Below are 14,658 nucleotides of genomic sequence, written 5' to 3'. Positions count from 1 at the left end.
ATCTGCAGTGCTCAGAGTGTGTGATGGGCATGGGTCTCAGCTACTACCACACAAAAATTTAGCTAAATATCAGTAAAACTGACTGAGTTTGAACAATTTGGGGTTTTTCTAGTGTTGATATGCTGTGGCAGCCATCTTAAATCAGGTTAATTCCACAGATTAAACCATTGTAGATATAGATCTAGTGTTTACATTCTGAATGTTTCGTTAAAATCTGTCCATTAGTTATTGAGATATTTTGCTAACAGACACCCATCCACCATCAATTGCATGATCACCTGCCTCCTATGGAGGTGATTATTAGCTTCATAAATGCTATCATTACAGGAGTTAAAGTCTGGCCCTAGCTACATCTTTAGCCATGAACTAGAAGAAGGCCACTGTTTCAGCAGCTGAGTCTGTGCCATTTATTTTTCTATTTCTAAAAGACAAGAGGGATTTTTGAGCTGCAAATAGGTGGCCTGTTTAATTATCTAAAGTTTTCTGTGGGACGTGTGCTTCACTGATAAAGTTAATCTAGCAGTTCACGAGCAGACATTTGCAGCATTTAACTCATTACTTCATCAGCTCTTTTCAAAGTTAGTTTCTTCTCATAAATCCCTTTTCTTCAGTTGCCAAGGTTACCGTATCTTTGTGTTTTCCTGGCTTTTTCTCAGAGTTTGAAGAAATCTACCATGTTGCAAGGGAATTAAAACGAAAAATTTTAAACCATTATCATTTTACTCTGAACGAATATTAATGTGTTTCCAGTATATTTGATGGGTTGGAGCTTTTTGTCCTAAATATTTCATTCATTCAGCATTTATTTATACAGGTTAGTCTCATTGAGTCACGAGGACTCATTTTCAAGATACACCTGTTTTGAACAAAAACTACAGAAGAGATAAACACAAGAAAAAACTATCATATAAAAGCATATACAATGAAAATTAAATAAAGGAAGTGATATACTGTAAAACGAAATAAAAAAATATGCTACATTATAAAAACGGCGTAAAATACTATAAACAGGAACATGTCTATGTTGCTACATAAATATTCTACATAAATAAAGGCCCTTGTGTTTATCACACTTTGAGTATACAATAGCATACATTTAAAAAAAAACGTGTGCTGTGTGTACTATTTGTTCATTTTTAAGCTATTAACGTTTTGCTCATTTTTTAATTAGTAAGTTCTAAAAAAAACAAGTCAGATCAGGTTTCAAATTCTCAACAAAATTAAATAAAATAAAATAAAAATTATATATATATATAGTAGTCCCTCGCTCCTTTGTGGTTCATTTTTCACGGACTCGCTCTATTGCGGTTTTTCAAAATAAGGTTGGACGTGACAAACAATTGACTGATTGAAGGATGAGGTGCATCAGCATGGAATTTTTATTTAAAATAAATTATTGTAAATTATTTAGCTCCTGTGTGCAGCCCAAGCTGCAGAAGAAGCTTCCTCCTGCAGCTGATCAGCTGATCTTTGCTCAGCAGGTAAGAAGTGGGCGTGGCCAAGAGCAGCAGGTGGAGGAGAGCTGAAATCATGACATGCTGTGCTCTTTTCAAGCGTTTAGAATTTAAAAACATTGTTTAGAACATTGCAATTGTGGGAATAGTTTAAAATGCCTTTATATATATATATATATATATATATATATATATATATATATATATATTAAAATAAACTACTTCCTACTACTTGTACTACTATCCTACTTTGTGGTTTTTCACTTATCGCAGGACTCAGGGTATGGATACCTTGCGATAAAAGAGGGAAATATATAGTATATATGTATATATATATATATATATAGTTTTTATTTTTTATGTACTCTAAAATTATCAGGTGTCAGTCTAGGCCCCTACATCTTCAACCAAAAAAAACTGAACTTGTGTTAATCTATTTTTATGACTAGTTTTGAGTTTCGTTATGAATTTCCTGTATCAAAAAGGACACTTTGATTGATGGCAATAAAATAACTAAAGTGTGTAGGTTGGGCTTTACAGATCCATCAATCTTTTACATCAAATTTATGTGCAACAGACTGTGAGCCAGTTTTCCTTCCCCAGTACTTACAGTACTACTGAATGTTCATACATTCATGGTGTTTAAAGCACCTTTAAAGAAAATGCTGATTAAAATTCTTTCCACATCTTCAGACAAACGACCTACATAAGAAGTGAAGACATACACTGACTGGCACTAATCATCCATACAAATGAAGTTGTTTTTATGCCTAAATAGGCCTTTGTTTACGTCATTAATGCCAGCACATAAACTGAAGAACTATCCGGATACTGTGTTCAATGATATTCTACGACTGGCGGAGTCGCAGCTTCATGAAAGGCTGATTATATCTAGAAACTTGTGAAATGGACAGAATGAAATCTCAGTTAATCAAGTGGCAGCTGTGTTCATCAAACTGAGCCAAAAGAGACCAGAGAGGGGGAAAAAGCCAAGAAAGATGAGAAAACTCTGAAGGAAAACTGTGGAGACGGTGAGCGGGATGATAATGACACTTTGAATTTTCCCAATCAGGAAAAAGTAACTGTGCTTCTTTTTCTTTCTTTTTTCTTTGACTTGTGTATAGAATTGTGTTTTCCTGACACAAATGAGGAACAAAATGTATACAAATGAATCACTTTATGGCCAATTTATATTGTCATTGGTATAAAAACTGCACAAAATTTACATTTTTTTTATTTTTTCAATTTTTTTTTATAAGACTGAAATATGGAATTCTCATTTTAAGAAAGAGGCCATGTGCAGCTGGCTGATAATGTTTTGCAAAAACAGGACAATGTGCAGAAGTTTATATCCAGACTGTGAATATAATGTGTTTAGAAACTGTTTTATCTCACAAGAATAAAAATGCCCGAGTTGCCACCTTGTAAACACCCAGACCGTAGGTCAATACACCTTAAGCATTACGGGCATATCTGTAAAACTGATATTTTAATGTTAGTCACAACAAGTTGAAAGCAAGATATATAGTTTTTTTACAAAACAGTTTTTTTTAAATGGCAGCAAAGAAGAGCCCCCTTTAGGCTGCCTATGGTCTTTCATAAAAAAATCAATCAAACCGGTGACAATGCGAACATGGAAAAAGATGACGCCAGCATGATGGAAGCATAGGAGGCGTGGAGGATAACTCAGCTGTGTAGACATGAAGCAGTACACATAAAATACATATCAGACATCTCTCATTCAAAATCTCATATCTGGCTTGTTGAATAAATCTTACTATAGCACAGCCTTGATCCGAGAGACCGGCTTACCTCTACACATACTGACTGTTTCAACTCTAGTACTACCTCACATATGGCAGCTCAGAGGCTTAACAGAGGCAGGTTGACCCAAGCTCCACCTCTGTGTTTTCATAAAGAAGATGAGATGAAGGAAACAGACTCGCTTCAATTTTGTTTGAAGAAGAATTATTTTTATATTATCAATATGGACCTTAAAACAAGATACAGAACCCCGCTCACTCAGCACACACACTTTTTGCCCCGCTCCCCTAAGGCAGGAGGTTGCGGAGCATTAAGTGTAGAACCACTAGACACACCCTGATGGGCTGCAGCCCAGCTCCGCAGGCAAGGGGTGTTTACCTTCGGGACAAATTGAGGTCGCCGATTGGTCATTTGCTGACACGCCTACTGGATTGATTGACAGGTTGCAAAAAAAAAAAAAAAAAAGGCGAGAGCTACTGGCGGCTCTGGGTAGAGGCAGCTGGCAGCCCAGGAGCAGCCGCAGCGGTGTTCTGTGTTTATATGTTGTTAATAAAACGTTCTAAAAAATATAAAACACAGGGAGCGCTGGCCATGCAGCCCACACATGAGGCCGGCCCACCAGGAAATCTCTAGACCCTTTCCGCAGCTACGCCGGACCTGATTTTAATTCTCTCATGACAAATTCCTTCATTTCTCACAAAAACAGTCCGTCGCCGGGCAGTTTATTGTGCGACACCGAGTACGCGTACGTGGTCGTAAAAATTGATCTTTGTGCGGACATGGCTTGAGGGCGTCTGCGTTGAGTCTAATCCGGTACGTGCGGACCTCTGCGGAACGAAGTACGCCCGAGTCTGTGGGAGCCTTTACTCTTCTGCTTCTTCCCTCCCACAGATTCAACCGCGAGTGACAATCCCTGTAAATAAAATGCCACTTGTCTTTTTACCCACGTGTTGAGTCCTTTATACTTTTGTTGGACGTAACTGGGACCCTGTGTACACAATTTCGTTCCACCACATGTACCACATGTGGTGTGTATGACAAATAAGAAACTCTGACTGTCTATCAATTTGTGTATTCTGCGGGTTATTATTCTTAAATCCTGATAATCACAATATTTGGAGCATTCTGCTGTGTGAAAAAGTTTGAAGCTTGTGTTCAGAAGGAGCAGATGAAGCTACTCTGAGAACCCTGGTTCTGCTAAAGGTTTCTTCCTCATGAGGGAGTCTTTCCTTTCCACTGTCGCCTTTGTGCTTGCTCAAGATGAGACTCTGTGATGGAGTTAATCTCAAAGCAGTCTGCTCCTCAGATAAATAGTGTTAAATCATTTTTATTTATATAAATGTTTCTGTTCAGTGTACTGAGATGACTTCTGTTGTGACTTGGCGTGATATAAATAAACTGAATTGAACTAAATAGAACAAAATGATGCAGTTTTCATAATGCAGCTACATGAATGAGATGATTTTGCTGCTTCGGGTGGACCGTGCAGGGTCCTTTAGTCTGCAGCAGATTTGCCAATAAGCAGGCAGCTGGAGGATACTCAGCTAATGACTCAGCAGGACGTTTTGGGCAGTTTGATCTCTGCATAAACAGCTTCATGCTGCCCAACAAGATGTTAACAGCTACCTAACCAAATCCCACCTTGATGGCAACAAACTCGACCGTGTGCACAGCATCAGCTGAACGAATTAACAGCTGAAGAGCCCTGTGTTACAAATGAGCTACATGTCAACTGAAATGCACATCCATCCATCCATCCATTATCTTTACCCGCTTATTCCATTTTGGGTCACGGGGGTCGCTGGTGCCCATGTCCAGCAATCACTGTGCGAGGGGCGGGGTACACCCTGGACGGGTCGCAAGTCCATCACAGGGACACATAGAGACAAACGAGACAAACAACCATTCACTCTCTCACTCACACCTAGGAACAATTTAGAGTTACCAATCAGCCTAACATGCATGTTTTTGGTCTGTGGGAGGAAACCGGAGTACCCGGAGAAAACCCACGCATGCACGGAGAGAACATGCAAACTCCACCCAGAAAGGCCCCTGGACCGGGGTTTGAACCAAGGACCTGCTCAATGAGAGGCAGCAGCTCTACCAGTTGCGCCACCGTGCTTGAAATGCACATGTGAGGTGTTATTTTAAAAAAAAGACAAAAAAAAGTTTTTAATCCTTTACTAATGTGCATCCTGTTAAGACAGCTCTCTCTTTTAGCATGACAAGTCCGCTTTATGTGTTATTGATCACACATGTCCTGTTATACTTTGTGGGTTTCGACTTAAAGGGAAAGCCAAAGTGAAGGTTTTTAGGTTATGAGGAAAAATGTTGTTTGAATGACCTCAGTTTAGTGAAAATAAAGTTTAACTTTGACTGGACTGAGAAGGATCAAGACCAAAAAGGATGGCTCCAAAATTTCATAGCTGTTAATGAGAACAATTTTTAAATATATCTTTACAATTATAATTAAAAAATAGTTACAGTTAATAGTTAATACCTGGATGATTGAGCTTATAAACCTTTTTTAGTTTAGTAAACGTTTATTTTCAATTAAGAATAGTAACAAGAGCTGTGGTTTTTAACATAACCCCACCCCCACAAAATATAGCATTTAACACTTTTATAATAAAACCCAGGGGCCTTTCTGGGTGGAGTTTGCATGTTCTCTCCGTGCATGCGTGGGTTTTCTCCGGGTGCTCCGGTTTCCTCCCACAGACCAAAAACATGCATGTTAGGCTGATAGGTAACTCTAAATTGTCCCTAGGTGTGAGTGAGAGAGTGAATGGTTGTTTGTCTCGTTTGTCTCTATGTGGCCCTGTGATGGACTTGCGACCCGTCCAGGGTGTACCCCGCCCCTCGCACAGTGATTGCCGGACATGGGCACCAGCGACCCCCGTGACCCAAAATGGAATAAGCGGGTAAAGATAATGGATGGATAGATGGATAATAAAACCCTTAATTTACAATTCACAGCTATCCCAGCAAAAATATGCCAATATTCATGCAGGAAGTGCTTCAGACGGAACCAGAAAATATCCATTTAGTCAAGTGAAGTCGTCAAATTTATTTATAAAGCACTTTTAAAACAGCAGCTGTTACAAAAAGTGCTTAACAATAAGATCAAGGCAGTAAATAAAATAATAATAATAACAAGATGTAATTAAAAGCTCAACATTTTATTTAATTTTAATTCATTTAAGTCTTGGCCTCACTCAGATTGGCTGTTAGTTCATCTAACAAAGCTTATTTCTGTTTCTCCAAACTAAAGGCATGCAAAACGTTATCTACAACAGGTAAGATATTTATACTTGACTGGTGCATGCCAGGCACATGTGATCAAGACCACAAGCAGAAAGGTCAGAGGTCAATTGGAGTGTGAATGATAACGTTTTGAGAAAAGAAGTCAATATTAGCACTCTGCTTTGTATCTTATAAATTATTTCACACCACTTTCATTACTAAAATATTAATGTATTTTATTTATAATATAGCAAAAATATTCACGTGTATTTAGAGCCCAGCTACGTGGTGGTGAGAATGTTTTCTTTAAATATTTCAGCAAAGGTTTGAACTCTGACGCTGACACCCCGGGGTGGTCCGTCATGTCTGTGTAGATTTCTTCTCACCCGTGTTTTCCAAGCTGATCTTCGCATTCTTAGAGCATATTTCATGTTTAGTTGTTGTTTTATGGTGTCTCAGAATCAATATTTGAATATTGTGGGGGTTGTTTCTTGAGTTGGTGGTCTATATTTGCACGAGCAATGCAAACGTGTACAGTTGTGATGCAGTAGAAATACTGACACCAATCAAATGGATCATACAGATATAAACAACATCATTGAGCATAATATCGGGCCAGGGAATGAAGGAAGACCGGTAGAACACCCACAGCACAGCCAAAAAAACAACAACTACTAATTCTACAAATATATGCACGGATGTTTACCTTCTTGAAACCTTCTTGGTCTTTGCATCATTTTCTAGATGGAAATTTGCTGTTTGAAAACTGCAGTGGTGGATTAATCTATGGAAAAATCCTTGACTGTTTCCTACATCGTATCTAAAAATGATGAAAACTGTTTCTGATTGACTTTTGAGTCACCCCTGGTTCCAGTCTAGGGCTGGATGCACGTGCAGATAACCATCCCACCATAACCTCAAAATCCCACTTCAAATCAAAAAATCTGAGTTACTGTATTTTCACCCTATAAATCGTGGGTTTTTTGCATAATTTACATGCCCTGCAACTTATACGCCGAAGTGACGTATTTATGGATTTGTTCCCATATTTATAAACCAATTTTTGGCTGAGATACAACCGTTTTCATTCATTCTGACTGAAAAATTTGAACACTACCATTTTCAGCCACTAGATGGCGCTAGATTCACTGCGCCGCCCCTGACGAAATTTAGCTGATTTGACCGTCAAAGTTTATTTATTAGGTAAAAGTTCAACTGAGACACACCTTTACTATAAAGTTGAGCTAATAAATAATTGTTTTTGGTGGTTATCTTGTTAAATTTCAAAGAAATGGACAGCGAGTCACCCTTTGCGCGTTCATGTTTCCGTATATCGGCTTTTGAAATGCAGCTGATTTGACAGTCTAAGTGCATTTAGTAAGGGCAAGTTAGACTGAGACACATCTTTACAATAATTTCAAGCAAACAAATAATTGATTTTAAGTGTTAACCTTATTAAATTCTTGTTAAAGCCCTCCCGTGCACGCTCCCGCGACCACCATTTGGCAGCCAATTGATTTTTGGCACAAAACTGGCCCACATTTCCGTGTTGTCAGAGGTGACGCATAATAGCTGTAACATATGCGGCGAAGCGACATATTTATGGATTTTACCACTTTATTAGACATATTTGGACTGATGCGACTTATAGGGCGGTGCGACAGGTACGGCGGAAAATACGGTATTCCTTTAAGAATGTATAATAAAAACTGTCAGAAACTGTTTAAACCTTTTATTTGTATATTTAAAAAAACAACTTCTATAAACATACTTTGAGTCAGTGTTCTAGAGGAAAACAGGAGCTGTTCTGAACTCCAGAATGCTATCAGTGATTCACTGCAGGCCGAGATTCAAGAAATACAGCCAGCAGATCCTGCAGACAATTAAGTCAGAGTAAAGTACAGCAGAGACGTGAACACAAGAGCACCAGAATACAAATCAGTGTCTGAGGCGGCGTTCTCGTTGTTCAGGTTTGATGGTGACGTTTGCAGCAATTTATTTCACCTCCACGTCGCTCAGCGGCCACGGCAAGCCCAATTGTTAGGATTTTAAAGCACATGTGTGCATAAAATAATGAGGAAGTATAGGTTTATCCCACAAAGCTTCCATCGTAAATGTCAAGCAGCTGCTGTAAGTTGAGCTCACTTCATAAGCTGCCTATAAATCTGGCAAACAGGAGGTGAGGCCGAGCTGCAGTCCAGCAGCCACGCTGTGGTCATTAGCTTCAGAACAAGAGTCCAAGCTGGCCCAGCTTCTCTGCTCGGTGCAGCAGCTCTCGTCTATTGACATGCAAATGCAGGATCAGGCAGCTGAGCAGCTTGAATAAAGTGAACACCATCACCCGGGGTCTTTAAGAGATCTCAGCTCTGGCAGGAGGCCCCGGGGATTGTCAGGAATCCATCGGTGGCAGCGACTTAACATTTCTGAGTTCATCTGAAGCCACTGCCTTCAAACAAACTCAGCACCGAGCCATAACTAACATTATAACATGATTTTCATTTGTCTTACTGTTGAAACCAAACCCTTTTTTATTAAGCCTCATAATGAAGCAACCGTGCCATCTTGTTATGGCCTAATCAGGGACACTTGGATGATACGGTCCCATCTGCTCTGTTGACAACACATTAACCACAGAGTAATAACTCACAATAAGACAGGTGCCCTCTGAATATCATTACAGCTCTGTCTGCTCCTAACGCTGCCTTTAAGTGGCGAGGTGGTGGCTGGCAGGAGCCGGGCCCTCTGCATGTCCCGAGGCTGTGCAACACACCAGATGTGATTGAGAAACAAGCTGCAGTCTCTGTGAATTAGCATCCTTACTCTCTGCTCAACTGATGGGCGCATGTCTGATGCAAAGAGGCCTGGATCTGTGACACAGTTCAACCATCGTACAGCTGGATCTAAGCTGAGCACACGATGCCTGAATCTCAACATGGCTTTGGAGTAAAATGGAAAAGTACACTGCAAAATTAAATAAAATAAAAAAAACTGTATGAATGTAGAAAGAAAAGCTCTGCAGAGAGTGGTGAAGGCTGCACTGAAGTCTGCTGGAGTCAGCCTCCCCACCATCACAGACATCTACACCTCCAGATGCAGGAAGAGCCAAACCTGCATCATGAAGGACCCCACTCACCCAGCACACACACTTTTTACCCCTCTCCCTTCAGGCAGGAGTTTGCGGAGCATTAAGTGTAGAACCACTAGACTGAGGAACAGCTTTTACCCTGAAGCTGTTAGACTCATGAATCCTTAACCAGTATAATCACTGTAATGCCACTTCAGTTGGTGATATGTGACTTATCTGTGCTGCTGTATTCATACCCAACAGGACTACAGACTCATGTTCAGGCTGCTGTTTAATATACCGTAATATTTTACATTATTAGGGTTTAGTGTATCTCTTAGATCCTTATATACTGTCTATTTTTATACGTTATATTTTTGCTATTTTTGGGTGTAACTGGGACCCTTGAGTACACAATTTCGTTCCACCTCATGTACCACATGTGGCGTGAATGACAATAAAGAAACTTGAACTTGAGCGAAATGGATGTTAACATTGTAAGTTACGTGAACAAATATTAGTTTTATTAGCATCCCCTTCTCTCCTCCTGTTGTGTAAACCTTTGTGTTAGTTTGGTTGGTTACTCGTTTGAATTTACTAATCTGTTTCAATTTACTGCAACCGTAGGATGTCTAAACTTTGTTTCTGTTAAGTTGATGTGTGTTACTTCATTTGATTAAACTGCTTGTTGGAATAGTTCAACATGCAAGTCTGGATCAGCTGGATTTAAAGTGTGTGGTCTTTGGAACACACTTTATAAACCAACTGAACCAAAACCACTTTACACTGAACTTAAAAGGCAACATAGTTAACGTGATTTGTTGAAAATAAATTTGTCTTGGTACAACAGAAGGCCATGGTGAAAAAAAACCACTAATCCTCTAGTGACTCCAAAATCTCCTAACTGTTAACCTTTAAACACATTTTATCATGAGATGGGACAGAGTTGAAACTATTTTTCTATAACTTCCATGATGTTGCAAACCCTAGTGAGCTGTGTGTGAGTATATGTTCAGAATGACTCTCAGCTACTGCCACAACTAATTTTAGCTCAATATTTTGTAAATTTGACCAAATTGCCATAATTGCCGGTGTATAAGCCACCAATTCAAGATGGCTAATTGACTTTTTCCATTTTTGTGCTGGAAAAAGCCAGTTAGTTGTGGAAGCCATCTTGAATTAGCATGTCTCCAAATGCTATTGAGTTGTAGAGGTACATCCAATGATTACTTTCTAAGACTTTCCTCTAAAAAACATACAAAATAACAAGCTATTTTGCTAAAAGGCATAATTTGGTACATGGTACATTGGTACACAATGCACGCAAACAAATACTGGCTAACAAACAATACTGGTTAAAACATAGAGTCTAAAACTGATGACACAAACATTTGAGCCCACCCACCAGGCTGACTGACCTCCAAAGTTACGATGACGAGTAATTCCAATTCAGTTAGGCGAAACATTTAATGTTAACACATTTTTTATTTGTTCTAATCAAAATGTTTAACTCAAAATTTAATTTTATTTCAACAGCTCCACCAATAGTTTATCAAACTGACATTTAAAGGTACTCATTGTAACGTCATAAATACAGGAAAATAAATAAATTCATGAAGTAATAATATTTTTCTCATATAAATGATTATTGTGTTTTTCCTTTGAAATTGTACGCAACATTTGGGAACTTTAGGTTACTGTCGTAAACCCGGTCCTCTGAGTAGCATGAGTGAGACACGAAACGAATGCTATGAAAGAGAACGACTGACAACTACCACACTAGGGGTGTAAAAATACATCGATTTATATCGATATATCACTTAAAAGATTAATGATTCAATTATATTGTGGCAAAACTAAAACATTTATTCATATTGTCATGTTTAAAATACGCTTTTATTTTGAAATTCCCAAGGCACATCTGTGTCACCATTTCCATGCGCAGCTGCGGCCACCTCAGCAACATGGCAGACGAGGCAGAAAACACAGATAATGAAATTCACTCTCCTGCTGGATTTAAATCAACACTGTGGAAATATTTTGGATTCCAACAGAAGGACGGCTCAACAAACAAAACTCATGCCGTATGCAACAGGTGCTAGTGTGAGTTCAAATACTCGGGAAACACAACAAATTTGGTCGTTCACCTGAAGAAGAAACACGGTATTGATAGCTATGTTATGTAAGCTCAATATCTATTTTTATTTCTTTATAACTGAAAGGTAATCAGGGCACTTTTAAGTTAACTGGTTTTTTAAAAAAATGCACTTAAATATGAGAAATGTGAGACTATACTGAACAGGTCATTTATTTATTTTTTTCATTAATTAAGAAAAATTTTCTTTTTTTATTAAAATGCCTGGTGCCTGTAATAACAGAAATAAAATGGTTAAATCATATTTGAATTGTTTTTGTAAATTTATTTATATGTAAATGAGATGGGCATTTGATATCGCAATATATCGATCGCAGTAGGAATGCGCGATATAAACGGTACACGGTAGAAACGATAGACATTTAGCCTACGATAGAGATCTGTCTTCTACCGGCTAACCGCAGTAATGCTGTGTCTGATGTAAAATCAGAGCTGTCAGATTTAATTGTTACTTTTTTTAGTAGTAAGTGGTGTTAAAGTTTTTTCTTCGAGGGCTAAGTAGCGAAACTGCAAGCTAACCACGTCCGGCTTGCCGTAGTGTTGTCGTATTCGGATGCTGCGCAAAACGCTGTGTTCCATCGAAAGGTTGTTTTTTTTTCTGTCGAAAGTTAAAGTAAATGTTGGTCAGGTTTAGAGTAACTTGCTCTCTGATCTGTGAAAAGAACGCTGTGTTGTGTGATTTTACTGCGAGACCCTCTGGTCAAAGCCACAGAGGAAACTGGTCGCCATTTTGTGTCAGCTCTCCTTAAAGCGGAAGGAGACGCATACTGGCTGGAGGGTTAAGTGTTTTCAGTGTAAAATGCTGCTCTGTTGCTGTTCATTTCTTAAGTGATAAAACTGGAAACTGTTAAGAGTTAACAACATATTATTTTGTTTAAAACATATGACTAAAACTACATTTGATATCTTTTGCACTGTTTTGCACAACAAGAAAGAAGCCAAATACTTGATTTGTTTATTATTTAAAAAATCTAGACCTCATAGTGGAATTTTCCTAATTGAAATTATTTTATGGTATAGCAGTTTTCAAAATAAATGATGGCAAAAGGACACCCTATGCTTTTTTTTTTCATTCTTATTGCAAGTTTTGAACCAAAAACATATCGTGATATATATCGTTATCGCCAACCTTCACAATAAATATCGTGATATGAATTTTATGCCATATCGCACATCCCTAGATCGCACACTTGTGAATCAAATAGAATCGAAATCGTATAGTGACAGACTTTGTGATATCGAGAAAAATCATATTGTCATACAAACAAATCGATATAATATCGTATCGTGGTAAAGCTGGTGATTCACACCCTATACCACACCTGTTGGATTATTTGTAGAGACAGCTGAGGTGACTGAAAACAGGTCAACAACGGCAACATCCGTGTTTGAAATTGAGAAGTCCCACTCATTTGATGTGTTGGTACGTATTTATGCTCAGATTTGCTGGGAAAAGAATCCAGGTAGAATTAGCAAGTTGTCCTGCTCGTTACTTTCACGCAAATATTTCCTCCTAAACATTTCTGTCATTCTAATTTTATCCAATGCCAACACATTTATGTGCCTACAGACTACAGCCAGTCTAGGTCAGTCACATGACTGAGCTTCGGTCTGAGGCGGGTTCAGCCCAATGCTTTGTTTGCACTGAGCACGTCCCCTCATTTTAGAATTCCATATCAATATATCTGGAAAACTACTGGTAAACGGTTTCAAACTGCACCATTTGATGTGGTCTGGGCTAACCCTTTTTATGTTTTATTTTAAAGTTTGCAGTGGCTACTTTTGAAAACGAGCTGACGCAACAATCAGGCTAAAACCAATTTTTACAATGTAGCAGGATTGATGGCTCAAAATGAGCCACTGGACAAAAAACGGGGCAGAGATGTCTAATTAGTGCAAATAAACCAGCTGCACAATTTCAACTCCTAGTCCAGAGTTATTGCTAAAGGTCCAGGGGGTGGGGGGTTCTCCAGGACTGGTAAAGGAGGCTTCAAACCCGAACCCAGGACCAATGACTCCGGAATGATCAGGTTTATTTTCCACTCCCAAATCTGTCTCAAAACGCCAACAAGCCAAACGCAGAGAGCATGCATCCTGCAGGGTTTTTCACCCAGCAACAACAAAGCGTGCAGAGACAGAATCACCAGCTGGAGCAAGTTTTTTACAGCCTGATGCTCATCAGAGCATCGACTGATGATCCGCAACAAACCCACCTTTCACTTGGGTCTCGTAGTCCGCGATGATCTCCTTATCCTTTTTAAATCTGGTGGATGACATGGCTCCTCGGTCTTAGGGTGAGACCCTGATGGTCGAGGACTCTGGTCGCTGTGGATCCCCGGCGACTCGTGGCGCGAACCTCCGGTTTTCTTGTAATGTTCCCCTCCACGGAGCCAGTGGCCTCTTCTTGAAGACAAACGAGGCTAAACGCTATTGTAGTGCGCGTGCAGCCCGGAGGCAGATCTCACAGACTGGATCACACCGGAGCATCGGTCCGAAGCTGCAGTCCTCCCTCTCTCTCTCTCCCTCTCTCTCCCTCTCTCTCCCTCTCTCTTTCTCTCGGAGGAGTTCACTTAAACCTAAACAAAGACAAAAAGCAACAAAACGAGCTCAGAAGTGCCACATCAGGATGGTGAGGAGAGCTGAGCGACGCTTGAAGGTCTGTCCAGGTCCTTCGGTGTCAAACAGACATGCGTGACGCGGCTGCAGCGCGCGCTCGTCACACGAACCCCGCGCACGCTTGCATCACTTCAGAGGACGTCACGTGAACTCACCGCCCGTTTCGTGCGCGCCAGGGTCAAGTGCACCTTGCGTTTGTTCACTTTTTATAGATTTACAAGGGCGCTACCAAGAGGGGGGCAAAGGGGGGCCCCTGTAAATCTGCTGAGCCTTCGGATGAGAGGTGGAGAAGTCTGAGCTCTCTGACGTAGCAGCGAATGTTCTTTCCTGCAAGAACACGTTATACTCCAAGAGAAACCTCC

At 39.7% G+C, this 14,658-nt stretch overlaps 1 protein-coding gene across 1 annotated transcript in view; it reads right to left on the bottom strand.

Moving 5' to 3' along the window:
• srgap3 (SLIT-ROBO Rho GTPase activating protein 3) overlaps positions 1-14,113 on the bottom strand; it is an 89,597-nt gene extending 75,484 nt beyond the window's left edge. Inside the window, exon 1 of the mRNA XM_037679867.1 lies at positions 13,894-14,113. Within this exon, the coding sequence (XP_037535795.1) occupies positions 13,894-13,957 (64 nt within the window). The 5' untranslated portion in view covers positions 13,958-14,113. The remainder of the gene's footprint in view (positions 1-13,893) is intronic.
• Between the last annotated feature and the right edge of the window lie 545 nt (positions 14,114-14,658).

The sequence above is a fragment of the Nematolebias whitei genome, chromosome 7 (genome assembly GCF_014905685.2).
Source record: "Nematolebias whitei isolate Nwh7 chromosome 7, NemWhi1, whole genome shotgun sequence".
Taxonomy (NCBI): domain Eukaryota; kingdom Metazoa; phylum Chordata; class Actinopteri; order Cyprinodontiformes; family Rivulidae; genus Nematolebias; species Nematolebias whitei.
The sequence above is the reverse complement of the archived record's forward strand: the minus strand, read 5'-3'. Positions and strand labels throughout refer to the sequence as shown.